This window comes from Apus apus, chromosome Z (assembly GCF_020740795.1).
Source record: "Apus apus isolate bApuApu2 chromosome Z, bApuApu2.pri.cur, whole genome shotgun sequence".
NCBI classification, from domain to species: Eukaryota; Metazoa; Chordata; class Aves; order Apodiformes; family Apodidae; genus Apus; species Apus apus.
The window spans coordinates 64,432,687-64,445,150 of NC_067312.1; the positions used below are offsets into that span (position 1 = coordinate 64,432,687).

The window sequence follows — 12,464 nt, forward strand, 5'->3', positions numbered from 1 at the left end:
ATGACTCCACACCATCACTTTATGTTGTTCGCTTACCCTTTTGTTTTAAAAGCCACAGGATCTTTAAAGCATTTTGTGCTCTTGTACCGGGGGGTCATCTCTCCATAAGCCCTTTGACATCACTGCACTGCATGAACTGCCTCCTAGCACTTGAACATAAGTGTTTTGTGTAGCAGGAGTGATTAGAAACCTCACCACTTCCCTGCTAGAGAGAACACTGCTCTTGCAGAAGGTCCAGCTAAACAGCACACTCCTCATCTGCCTCAGCATAGCCAGACAGCAACCAACAGAAGCATTCTGTACTAGCTGAGGTGGTTTCGTACCAAATAGATTAGGAAGGACTCAAGTACTGTTTTGTCAGCCAAGTTGCAGAGACAGTAAGCTGGAAGTCAGTAACAGCTTAGACAAGACAGGCAGACACAACTAGGCCAAGGCAAGAACAACAGCCTCTGATAAAAGCAGACAAAGGAAATTATTTCACATGCTTTAATAATGCTCTGTACTCCATTTAATGTTCCAGTTACACTGATTTACAAGGGACAGTTGTACAAATACAGTTTTCTATTTAGACACAGCTCTTTACTAAAGTTGTACACAGGAATCACATCACTACACGCAATCAGTAACAACCTTACATTTTCTTGTACAGATGAACCCTTAGGACAAATCATAGAATCACAGAATTGTTTTGCAAAAGTCCTTTAAGACCATCACATCCAAACGTTCACCTAGAATGCTACCAAGTCCATCATTAAACAATATCCTTAAGCACCACATCTACATGTCTTCTAAATGCCTCCAGGGATGGTAACTCAACCAGTTCCCTGGGCAGCCTCTTCCAGTGCTTGATAGCCCTTTTGGCAAATACATTTTTTCCTAACATCCAATCTAAACTTTACCTGGTGCAACTTGAGGCCATATCCTCTTGCACCACTGCTTGCCCTATCATTTGTTGTTTGGGAGGAGACCAACCTCCCCCCACTACAACCTTAGTTGCAGAGAGCAGTAAGGTCTCCCATCAGCATCCTCCTCTTCAGACTAAACACCATCAGTTTCTTCAGATGCTCCTTATAAGAATTGTGCTTTAGACCCTTCAGGAGCTTTGCTGCCCTGCTTTGGACACACTCCAGCACCCCAATGTCCTTCTTGTAGTGAGGGACCCAAAACTGAACAGTTTGTTTGGTGTTTCCCCTGATCATAGGTAGTCAGTACCAATGCAACCAAAGTTATCTAAAACTTTCTACTCTAAGATCCCTCTCTCTATACCCTATACATTTTGTCAGGCTGCCACTTACATGAAAAAGATTCTGTCTCAGACAGATTTTTTATAATTAAACGTTTTGTAGCTGCAGTTGCAACCTGGCTGGGCAGGCTGTCACTTTCCCAGCTCTCACAGCTCAGTATTCTAAGTATGGCTGAGTACCAGAGAACTGAGAGGCCTTCTGAAAAGAATTTTAGAGTTTCCTTGCAATCTGAGTGACAGTCAACATAAACACTTGAAAGAAAAAATGGTCCATTTCTGCTGTTATTGCAACTGGACTCGTTTCCAACATGTCTTTCCTCAGACCACAAGTGACTAAGATGTCACATCCCAAGATACATTGAGAGGCTATAAAGTTGATTATGCATCAAAAGAAGCATGGCCATCAGGGCAAGAGAGGTGATTCTCCCCTTCTGCTGTGTCCACTTTTGGAGGCCCCAGCACAAGAAGGACACAGAGCTGTTGGAGCAAGCCCAGAGGAGGCCATGAAGAGGATCAGAGGGCTGGAGCACCTCTCCTGTGAGAGGCTGAGAGAGTTGGGGTTGTTCAGCCTGGAGAAGAGAAAGTTCCAGGGAGACCTTTAGAGCAGCCTTCAAGTACATGGAAGGTGTCCCTGCCCATGGCCAGGGGCATTTGAAATAGGTAATTTATTTAAAGTCCCTTCCAACCCAAACTGTTCTATGATACTAATTCCACTTTCTGTGAGTTGTTTTAAAGAATGCATCAAGTTAACATATTTTAAAAACTTAAAATATTATCCCCTCTGGTTTAGTTATAGCAGCAGCTTTTTATGTTTGGTATCAGAAAGTTTGTATTATGGAATAAATACTAGTATTTCCTTTTGTGATCATCTGCAAGAAAATATTAAGCATCAAACAAGCACTCTATGCTAAGAACACAGTTTAACAACAGCCATGTACTGAAAACAGGGCAGATACAGCACTTTTCCTGTATAGGTGTATGTATCCTTTGTAGTTCTGTACTGCAGGTGCTTTCTATCATTCACAAATGGGAGGAAAAACACTTCTTGGTTGAATATATGCATGGAAAAGATTAAAAACCTATAGGAGCAACAAGATTAAGACACATATGAATAATTCCTCTAGAGAACCATTCCTACTCTTCCAGTTCAGTGAAGATATGCAATATAACCAGTTATAATCTCTTCTGACCTAAGACTTCAGTTTGGTCTGCTTACAGAGTGAAGAAAATAAATCAGTTTTTCAGCTGACTGAACAGAATGGCAATAAAAAAAGTAGGAAGATCGTCTAGGGTCATCAAAGCCTTTTTTCTGAATGTGCAGGTAAGAATTCAAGGCTCCACTGAATACATCAAGTGTATTTAAAATTTGTGGGACGACAATACTCCAGTGCAAAAGACACTTCAATGCAATGGAGTTCAATATCCCTAGAAGATAATTCATTTTTATCTCTAGATGTGCATAGTCTGTTCTCAGACACAAAGACCAAAAGAAACACATTAAAAAAATTTCATCCAAATAACAGAATACTAGGTTGAAAGGGACCTCAAAGATCATCTGGTCAAAATGCTGTCAGTTACCCATTTTTATTACAAAATGACACTTCATGTTATTTCCAGGTGCTGTCTGTGTTGCATAGCTGCTCACACATCAGGCAACAACTGCAGCCCCTATTTGTATCCACTGCAGCTGAGTTACCTGCAGTCATTACTGTAGCATCTGATGTGACTGTGTTAGGAACCACTAGTGGATGAGACAGCGCAAGAAATTGATTTAGTGCCTTATAAATAGTAGGTATAGCTTTAATGTGGTTACTGTTAGGAAATGAATCCATTATTTGGTTCATTTCAGTAATTAAACCTAAATACATTTCTTCACCTAGAGCTATCATTAGTAGCAGCAGTTACTCAAGACTGCATAGCACGCTGCACTCCTCTTTCATTGCCATACTTCTTCACCAGGGGAGTACTACACTGGATTTTGAACTAGTTGATGACCTTACTTAGTACTGCTTCAGAACAGCATGTTAGCTTAACACTGTTTTCTCTCATGTTCAGTTACTGCTGCTTGTCTGTCGGTGTGCTCTGCTCAGTGCCTGAGCTGTGCTTGTTCTTAAGGGACCTTCCGATGTATCTCCAATATTCCTTTCGGATGGTGTCTTTTTCTTTAGCCAGAATTTCACACAACTATGAAAGAAAGAGATTAGAGTGTTATAGCAAAAGCTTAAGGCATCTTTTAGTTATCTTTATAAAGTGCATACAATATATGGTTCAGCCAGTATTAGAAACATCCTTCTCAGGAACAACATTGGTTTTATTGACTGAATTTGCAACTGTCCAATGACCTCAAACTAATGTCAACTCCACTGGTAGTCAACCAATCTGACACTGATCATCTGCCCCAGCCTATTCAGCCTGTAGTGTGCTGCAGAATATTTGTGGCTTTCTGGCAAGCCTGACTGTCTTCTAGCGATCCAGCAGGCTGTAAAACACTTCACTCAAAACAGGGGGGAACATCCTGCTCTTTAAACTTCACTACTCCTGATGGACTGACACGAGATATTTCATTTATGGTTTTTCTGTTAGCAGACTGTCCCAGAAGGATTCTCCATCAAGTCAGTAATGTTCTCTCATGGACACAGCAGGAGCTACACAGATACTTTTACATGTTCTAATTTTTATTTCCTTTAGGTAAGCAGTGAAGTGAAGTCAACCCTACTCACAGGACATGCTGTATAAAATTTATATGGTGGGCACACCTAAAAATGTTCAAGTCAGTTCCCTTTTATTATGCAAACAACATTGCCTTACTTGGCAAGCCAGAGCTGAGAAATAGGAGTTTTGATGCCTAAAACAGATGAAGGCATACACAGTGAAATAACATAAAGGGACATGAATCTGGGAGGGACAAATGCAGTTACTTTGACTTTGGTCCAGAAAGACAACAGAAAAGTGTTAAGAACGAATGCTATGGGGACACAGAAACTCCAGACAAGATCTAATTACACTGAGTTCCAGCCTGTCCCACAGTGAGAGAAAGCCTTCTTGTAAAACCGACACTGCATACAGCAAGGAGTTCACTGAATACAAAGTATGGGGAAGATACACAACAATGCTAGAAGACATTTATTCTCTCTAGGAAACGGTGCCCAACATTCCTTAGTGATGTCCCAGTACCTGCTGGTCTTTCAGCTAATTCTGCCAGAAAGTGAGGTCACACTACAAAGGTAGCACTGGAAACTCCTCACTTGTTCAAACACCTTTTTTCTGCAGGCAATATTAGAAACCTTCATTTATTATCAGGTGAAGAAAATTTGAAGTAATTCTGTATCTGGAAAGTTATTACTTACAGATAACCACAAGGGTCTCGTTAACTTACCTGGATTTCATGCTCAACTCTTCATAGAGCGCCTGTGATTAACAAGTAACCCATTCTATTTTTGAAAACCAATCCCATTTTGTCAGGATATAAAACAAGAGAGCAACAGAAGGCTCCCTGAGAAGCAAAACCAAGTTCTCAAAACATACCTCCAATGCCTTGTTTAGCGTTTCTTCCTTGTTATCACATTGGTTTTCAAGCATATCTTCATATATGTCCACAAGAAAGGCAATCAGATATGGTGAACTGTGGCTGAGCTGCAAATTCAACAGCTGCTCTAACAGGTTTGGATACTTAGAAAGACCACGATCCTGTAGAATCCTGCAAAAGAAGTTACTAGACTTCAGATACAATGCTGGAGATGTGGTGAGAAGAATCACATTTTTGTTATGACTTCCTTATTTGGAGAAAAGTTTTGAAATAAGGGTGCAAATACATGTAAAGCCGAAAGTAAGCAGCATGCAGCAATAATATAGCTTAATGTTGTATTAAGCTAGTTTAGTTATGCTAACAGAAATTAGACTGAAAGCATGCTCATTACTTCTTACTCAACATTCTTGAACCCGTAGCACTACAAATCCAGTTTTTAAAAGCATGAGAAGTACTTGCAATCCTCCCACCAGAACTACAGGGCCAGAAACTTAGCGGAAAGTTACACAGAAATTAGGTTAATCTACTAAGGCTTTGTGGAGGTTTATTCCTGCCCACTTAAGCACAAAACACCAAAATGAACCGCAACAAGCTTTTTCCAGTTAACAGCTAGACATGAGACACTTTCTACAGATACTATTTTGCCCAACAGAGAAGGATACCTCACCCTTTTAAATAGTTCCAAGCACTTTCATTATGTGGCACTGCTGTGATCATCTCTAGAGTGTATCTATTAGAAAAAGATAACAGGTCATTAATGCAACCACAAACTGTGCAGTTGGAAATTACCCGAATGTGCTCAATGCTCCCAAACACATCCCTCTACTCTGTATTTCAGAGTCTTTTTGCAGATCATAACAGTTGGGTCATAGATCAAAAATGTCTCGCCATATAATCACTGCAAGTCTCAGGCAGACATGGTGAGAACCTTTAAATTCTGAGGTGTTCCATTTACTGCATTTTATATAATAATGAATCAGTTCTCGAAATTATGAGCAGTAACACTAAGAAGCAACGTGATACACTTTCCTGGTATGCCAAAAGAATAACTTGTGTCTTGGTGCTCAAAAATGGCAAGTGGCTGAAAAGGGCTGGAGTAATTCAATCCCAGGGTGAATTAATATGACTGCATGTTCTGTACCTATTTGCAGAACGTTTTTCATGAGGCTGCACTTGAGCAAACCCACAGAAATGCAAAGCTTGAGCTTTCAGCTCACACAGCTTTCTACAGCAGTTCCGTTAAAGTAGCAGTTAGGCAGCTTCTCCAAAAGCAAACCACCAAGAGGCACCTGCCATAGTCACAAAACAAGCTTTACATTCTGCCCTTCCCCACTACATCCAGGCATTCAGCTGATTTTCAGAGACAGCAGATACTGATAAAAAGTTCTATAAACTCTAATGAAACAAACAACAAATCCTAAACTTTTCTTAACCTTCTACAGTCACTATGACAAAGCGTTTCTCAAGCAACAAGCAGCCCAACTACAGTAGTTAGACAATGAAATCTGGGAAGTCTTAGACAGTCTGATTCTTAGGATGGTATCCAATTATCTTGATCAGAGCACCACATATAAATAGATCACTGGAGGATGTCAAATCTAACCTTTGCAGAGAAAATGCTAGAAATATCCAAGCCTAAGTCATGGAACTGCTTCAGATTTATTAATCCACAGGACAGTCAAACTGGAAGAGAAGTACTACCTACACCAGTTTGCAAAAACAAGAATGAACCATCAACCCTGATCAGCAGCTTGAGATGTAAAAACCATAAAAGGACGCTTCCCTTACTACCATGAGTAGCAAAATGGCTAGACGACCAGTTTGTCTTTGGTTACAAAAATACCACTTCAAAAGAGTTTCCAAAGCTCACTTTGCTCAAAGCTAGCCAGCTCACACAGGTAATTAGTTGTCTTTGTGCTGACCACATACCTCTGAAAGCTCCTCTCTTTTTCACATGCTTCAAATTCCTCACAAAAAGCAGTTCTTCTTCCTACACTCCACATATTTAAATCACTGTGGCTACTGTACTACTAGAACAGCAGCTTAGCACAACACAGAGAGTCTCTCTCCTTCCAAGCCTTCTAAAGGTAGGATGTAAGACACCAATGAACAGCACAATTTCTGTGGTTTGAGCGCCACAGTTTTTCTGCAAGTTGTTCCACTATAGCTAGTTGACTATAAAAACCCTAAAGTTTTTTTTACATTATAAACAGCAGGGTGGGAAGACAGACTCATGAAAGAAGCTTGTTCAGGGCAAGCAAAGCTTACTTCAGTACTATTCAACAAGTCAGTGGTACTGAACACATCTGTATGTGCACTAACACTTGACACGCTACCCATGAGAGTGAGCCCAAAAACTGCATTAAAAACAAAAAAGACAAGCCCACTGGGACTGCCAAATTATTCCTTTGCTTTCATGTAATGGAGAATGCTTAATGAGAGCATGAACAGCATTACTAACTGGACTTCTCTGTCTAGGACTGCTGGATCATCATAGCCAGTGGTGCTGAAAATTACAAAGTGTCTTTGGTTCCACACAGAGTTGTTTCTCACATCTTCCCTCAGAAGCTGGTCTACATAATCCAGTTCATTGTCCCATAGTTTGAACTCCTATAGAAAGGGGAGGAAGAGAGAACATCACAATCAAAAACTTATTTTGAAAAATATACTCTCCTTGCACCCAAGTTTTCTCAACACTAGACAAAGACTTTTAAAGAAATCAACACCAAGTTGAAAGAAAAACAAGGCAGGGTGCAGCAGTAACATACTACACACTATTCACTTGCATGCAAGGGGATTACCACACACAACTATAAGCAGCAATCAACAGACCTTTCTGAACCTGCTTCCTAAAAGGCAAGTTTACAGCTAACCTCTACCACATATTAAAATGTGATTGTTCTTCCCCCTTTCAGCCTTAAGAAACCAAGTGCCAAATGCCATACAGATTGCGTTTAAGAAGCAACACTCTACAACCTCAGCGCGTTGTTTAGTGTATTAAGAGTTCTGTGGATACAATACCTGAATAACCCACTGTCTGTGTTGCCACGCATGGTAATTTTTGGCATCTTGCTTAAGAATGTCAGCTATGAACTCAAGCTCTTGGGATGGATCCTGCAGCCACTCTACCAACACCCGTCTGTGATGCCTAATGACAAGAGGAGAAACCTATATTTAGATTTCACATTGCGTTACATTTCACTTGGCTCTGAAAAGTATATATAAGTATATATATGTTCTAACTATACACATACATTGGCCAATCACCTCCTTTTAGATAAGTTACATTTACTTCAAGCAAAATGCTTGCATTTTAAACACTGATGGCCGAAGTCTTCAGCAGAACACAATTTTCTAGTACTGCATAATTTCTCTAGCAACAACAATGCCACTGTTTTGCCTATTCCCATTCACTTGGGAAAAACACCCAACAACAAGTAAGCAAACTCCAAGAGCCCAAAAAGGAAAAATAATAATTTCTATTTGTCTTTTTGCCTTTTCATGAGCCTTTTTTTTCTGACAGATTTATTTTGAAAGTTTAAAGACGGAAATTAAGAAAAAACAAGACTTTTTTAGTGTGTCATAATCATATGTTTAGAACAAACTGCTAAAGAGAACTTTGGTAGTGATACTGATGAAACTCCATTTAACTCCTCCACTCCTCCTTAACTACTCCATTGCAGTAGATGCAGCAAGCAAATCTTTGTAACATTTATCATCAATTAGAATAACTTATTCTAGACAATTTATAAAAAAATCATCTGCATAAATATTAAGAATTGGGGAAAAAAAGCACATGATTTTACCAGACTTGGTAGTTCTTTGGCTGATCTTCAATGATAGCTGTAATATACTTAAGTTCCTCATATAGATCCTTTCCCAAAGACTGCAGGAGGACTCTCCGGAAATACCTGTATAAAAGTCAAACATTCAAAAACTGCAACAGGGCTTTCCTAAAACTCACAGAGAAGAACACAGAAGAACTGTTGTTCAACAGTTCTCCTTCTATATATTGAATTAAAAGGAGTGCAAACAACTGCACCATGTATTCAGTTCTGGCCATTCAGCTATGGAACAGTGGAGAATTGGAATGTATCTGGTTACAACAGTATGATATCTAAGACCACAGCAATCCTGTAAAAAACTATAACTTACATGCTTAAAATAATGTAAACATTCTGACTGTATATAAGCTGGTGGAATAAAGATGTTCAAGAGGTACTGGATAAGTGGTGTTCATGAGCTAAAAGGTCCTACTGTGAATATCAGAAATTCACTGCTTAGTACCTAACTGAACACTAACCTGGAGGAGCTTCTAAAATGCACTACTCAGTAAGTACAGAATTTTTTAGCAGGAAATAGCAGCTATGATCATTTAATGCCTCTTCTTCTAATCAGCTGAGGGCATCTTTGGCATTTTGCCAAGGCCATGTTATCCAGTGAGTGATCTCATTTTAAACAGGAAAGTTACTTTTCTTTATACCCTCAAAGCCAAATGAAAATTGCTGAAGAAAGTAAGACATAGAACATACTGAACAAAGGCTTTCTTCAGAAGCTCACTGGAAGACCTCACTCCTCCTCTGTCTAAATTAAATTGGTCATGCTCTGATTAGATTAAGAAAACAAGTGAAGATACAGGAGGTCAGCCATGAAATGACTATGGAAATGATACCAAGATTATCACTTACCAGACTGTGTAGTTTGCAGCATTTAACTCAATGGCATCTGCTGTTAGCTTGAAGGCTCTTTCACTTCTCTCATCCCGCTGCAGAACAGCCCGAAAGTAATCGTAGACATCTCGAACTAAAGAGACAACAGCATCTTACCCACAGCTATAAGACAACGGCCTGATGAGGTGGTCAGGTTAATCAATCTTCCAAGTTACTTCCTATTTTGTGTACTTTAAATACACCTCTTTAAAACAATAGGTACATATTGCTCTGACAGCACTGCTGCTTGAAAACTCTAAATGTTATCAGTATGCTGAGAAACTGCAAGAGTATCTTTTAATTGCAACATCTGAATATCCAGCAAAGCTACTCACTGCTTACTCACACCAGTTTCCCAGGTGCAGTAGCTTCATACATCTCTCTTCCACTTGTGGGCTAGAAATGCCTTAGTCTGTGAATGAGACTGTCTCCTGTATTACACATCCTAAGCCATATGACTTTAAGTTAAAACTGCTGTTAACATCTCAGGTCTGAAGATTCAACTTCTGAGGTGCCTGGTGAAAACGGGGTACACAACCACCACAACAGAATAAATACTAATTTCTTCACAGTGCTACCCTAAAAAAACCATGCTATCCAAAACACGAAGTCTTTCTTGCTTTACCGACGCTAAGGCCAGACACAAACATAACCCCCTTCAGCTTCCAGGGCAGAACTTACACTTTTCGCTGTAGATGATCTGAACCACAGGATTCGGTCCATCATTCTGAGGGACAGGTTCAATATCCGCCCATTCCTTTCTGTCCCTGTAAAGACAAGTTTTTTTTTGTCTTTCCAGCGCTTCCAAGAAGCACAGGACGCTACTCAAACCACTGCACGTGCCAACCTCTGCCCAGCAGCACAGCCCTGCTCTCAGCCTTCGCTCCTGTTGTCAATATGCGACTGCCTGTTACGCAGACCAGCGTATAAACCACAGGCAAAGGCGGTCCTGGGACATGCGAGATACGCGACGGCCCCAGAGCCGGGCCGCACGACAGCCGGGGAGAGGAAAGCACCGCGCACAACCCGCTCCCGCGTCCCCCGGCGGGGCGCTCCGCCATCCCGCGCCCTCCTGCCCCGAGCTGCCGCGGCCGGACCTGTACAGCACGTAGCCGGCGTCCTCTCCCTCCTCCTCCTCCTCCAGCAGCTGCCCGAAAGCCGCCTCCGGCTGCCCGCCGCCCTCCCCCTCCGGCTGCAGCTCCGCGGCCGCCGGCCCCTCCGCCGCCATCGCTGCCGCCGCTTCCGCTTCCGCCGGCGCGGGCAGAGCGGCTGCCGGGGCCGCTACCGCCCCCTGGCGCGGAGGGCGGGACGGGAGGGAGGGAGCTGCGGGAGCGGCGGGAGGGAAGGGCGGGAGGTGCGGGAGGGAAGGGCGAGAGGTGCGGGAGGGGAAGGGCGAGAGGTGCTGCGGGAGCTGCGGGAGGGGAGCTGCGGGAGGGGAGCTGCGGCCCTTCCCGCTGCCGGAGCCGGGGCTGCCCTCCGCCTCCGCGGCTGGTACCAGCTGCTGCGTCCCGAGGAGCTGTAATTTACGGGTCTGCTAATTAACCGTCAGGGGCGGCGGGAGATTGGCCTTGTCCCGGGCCCGGCTGCCTCTCCAGCCTCTTCTTCCCCTTCCACCCGAGGAAAACCTGCGGAGCCAGCAGGTGTTTCTCATGCCAGCAGTCGCCCGCTTGCCGTGAGAGCCTGCCCTGACACCGACGCCAGGGTTTGCAGGTGCTGTGAGACCAGCAGCAGGGAACTGGTGCTGCGGGAACACAGCGGGAAGCAGGCTCTGCGAAGCGGTGGCTCCGCTGCCGCTGCGGTGGGATCGGCAGGTGCTCCCTGCTCACCCCTCTCCCTTCCCAAAAGTGGGAGACGAACAAGAGGGGAGAGAGGCTTACAGATCAGAAGCTAAACACCTTTAATGAAACAATAATGATGAAAAATGTGTACAAATACATATAAAACTAGTTACCATGCTCCCACCCAATAATGCTCATGTCATCAGCAAAACTGCAGGGCAGGTCCTGGGAAGGTCATGGGCTGGGCTCTTGGACTCAGCAGAAGATGGGAACTGGATGCAAGAATACACAGTGTTCAGGAATGCGGAAGCAGGATCAAAGACAGAAGAATGGATGGAATCCTCCTAGGGCACTGGCCATCGACAAAGACAGCTGGTTCCTTCTGATCCCTCAGATTTAGGACCTGTATGGGATGGAACACTTTGGTCAGTTTTGGTCACCTGTCCAGCCTGCTCCTCCCTACAGGAGGGTCACAGGTGTGACCTCTTTCCTCCCTTTTGTTTCTGGAACATAAGATACTCAGCAGAATCAACAGTGGCCTTGGTCCTGCATACCATTCCCCAGCATTAACTATAAACATCAAGCATTATCAGCCCTACAGGCAGACATCAAATAAAATGCTGTTCATTTCAGCAAGTGCAGTTACTTAGAAGAGACTTAACTGAAAAGCAAAATTATTAAAAAAAACCCACCTGGTTCAAACCAGGGCAGGTGGAAAGTTACAGAGCTGCAAACAGGAGGTCCATGGCATTGCTAGTGTTAAGGGGCTGAGGTGCTGCAGTCAGGGTGAGCTGTGTTTGCTCCCCTGGGGAAACTGACAAAATGGCACCATTTGAGAGTTGAACTTTCTGACAGAACTATGAGGGTTGTGATTAGCAGAGCAGAGTTGAGTTGGAGGCCTGTAAGCAGTGGTGTCCCCCAGGGATCAATACTCGGTCTGGTCGTGTTCAACATATTCACCAATGACCTGGGTGAGGGGACAGTGTGTCCTCAGCAAGTTTGCTGATGAACTAAACTGGGAGTTGGTGACACTCACAGGTGCTGTGCTGCCATCCAGTGTAACCTGGATAGGCTGGAGAATTGGGCAGAGAAGAACTTAATGAGGTTCAACAAGGGCAAGTGTAGGGTCCTGCACCTGGGGAGGGAGAACCCTGTGCACAAATACAGGTTAGGGGTGGACCTTCTGAGGAGAAGGATCTGGGAGTCCT

General features: G+C 43.1%; 1 protein-coding gene across 1 annotated transcript; it reads right to left on the bottom strand.

The window, feature by feature from the left end:
* Window positions 1–472: 472 nt before the first annotated feature.
* On the bottom strand, window positions 473–10,712 carry LOC127395402 (protein farnesyltransferase/geranylgeranyltransferase type-1 subunit alpha-like). Its single transcript, XM_051642344.1, has 9 exons — window positions 10,576–10,712; window positions 10,160–10,245; window positions 9,458–9,572; window positions 8,576–8,680; window positions 7,791–7,917; window positions 7,231–7,379; window positions 5,437–5,499; window positions 4,769–4,940; window positions 473–3,427 (listed from the first exon to the last, which is right to left on the bottom strand). The coding sequence occupies exons 1-9, from the start codon at window positions 10,704–10,706 to the stop codon at window positions 3,299–3,301; spliced, it is 1,077 nt and encodes a 358-aa protein (XP_051498304.1). The 5' UTR covers window positions 10,707–10,712; the 3' UTR covers window positions 473–3,298.
* Window positions 10,713–12,464: the final 1,752 nt, after the last annotated feature.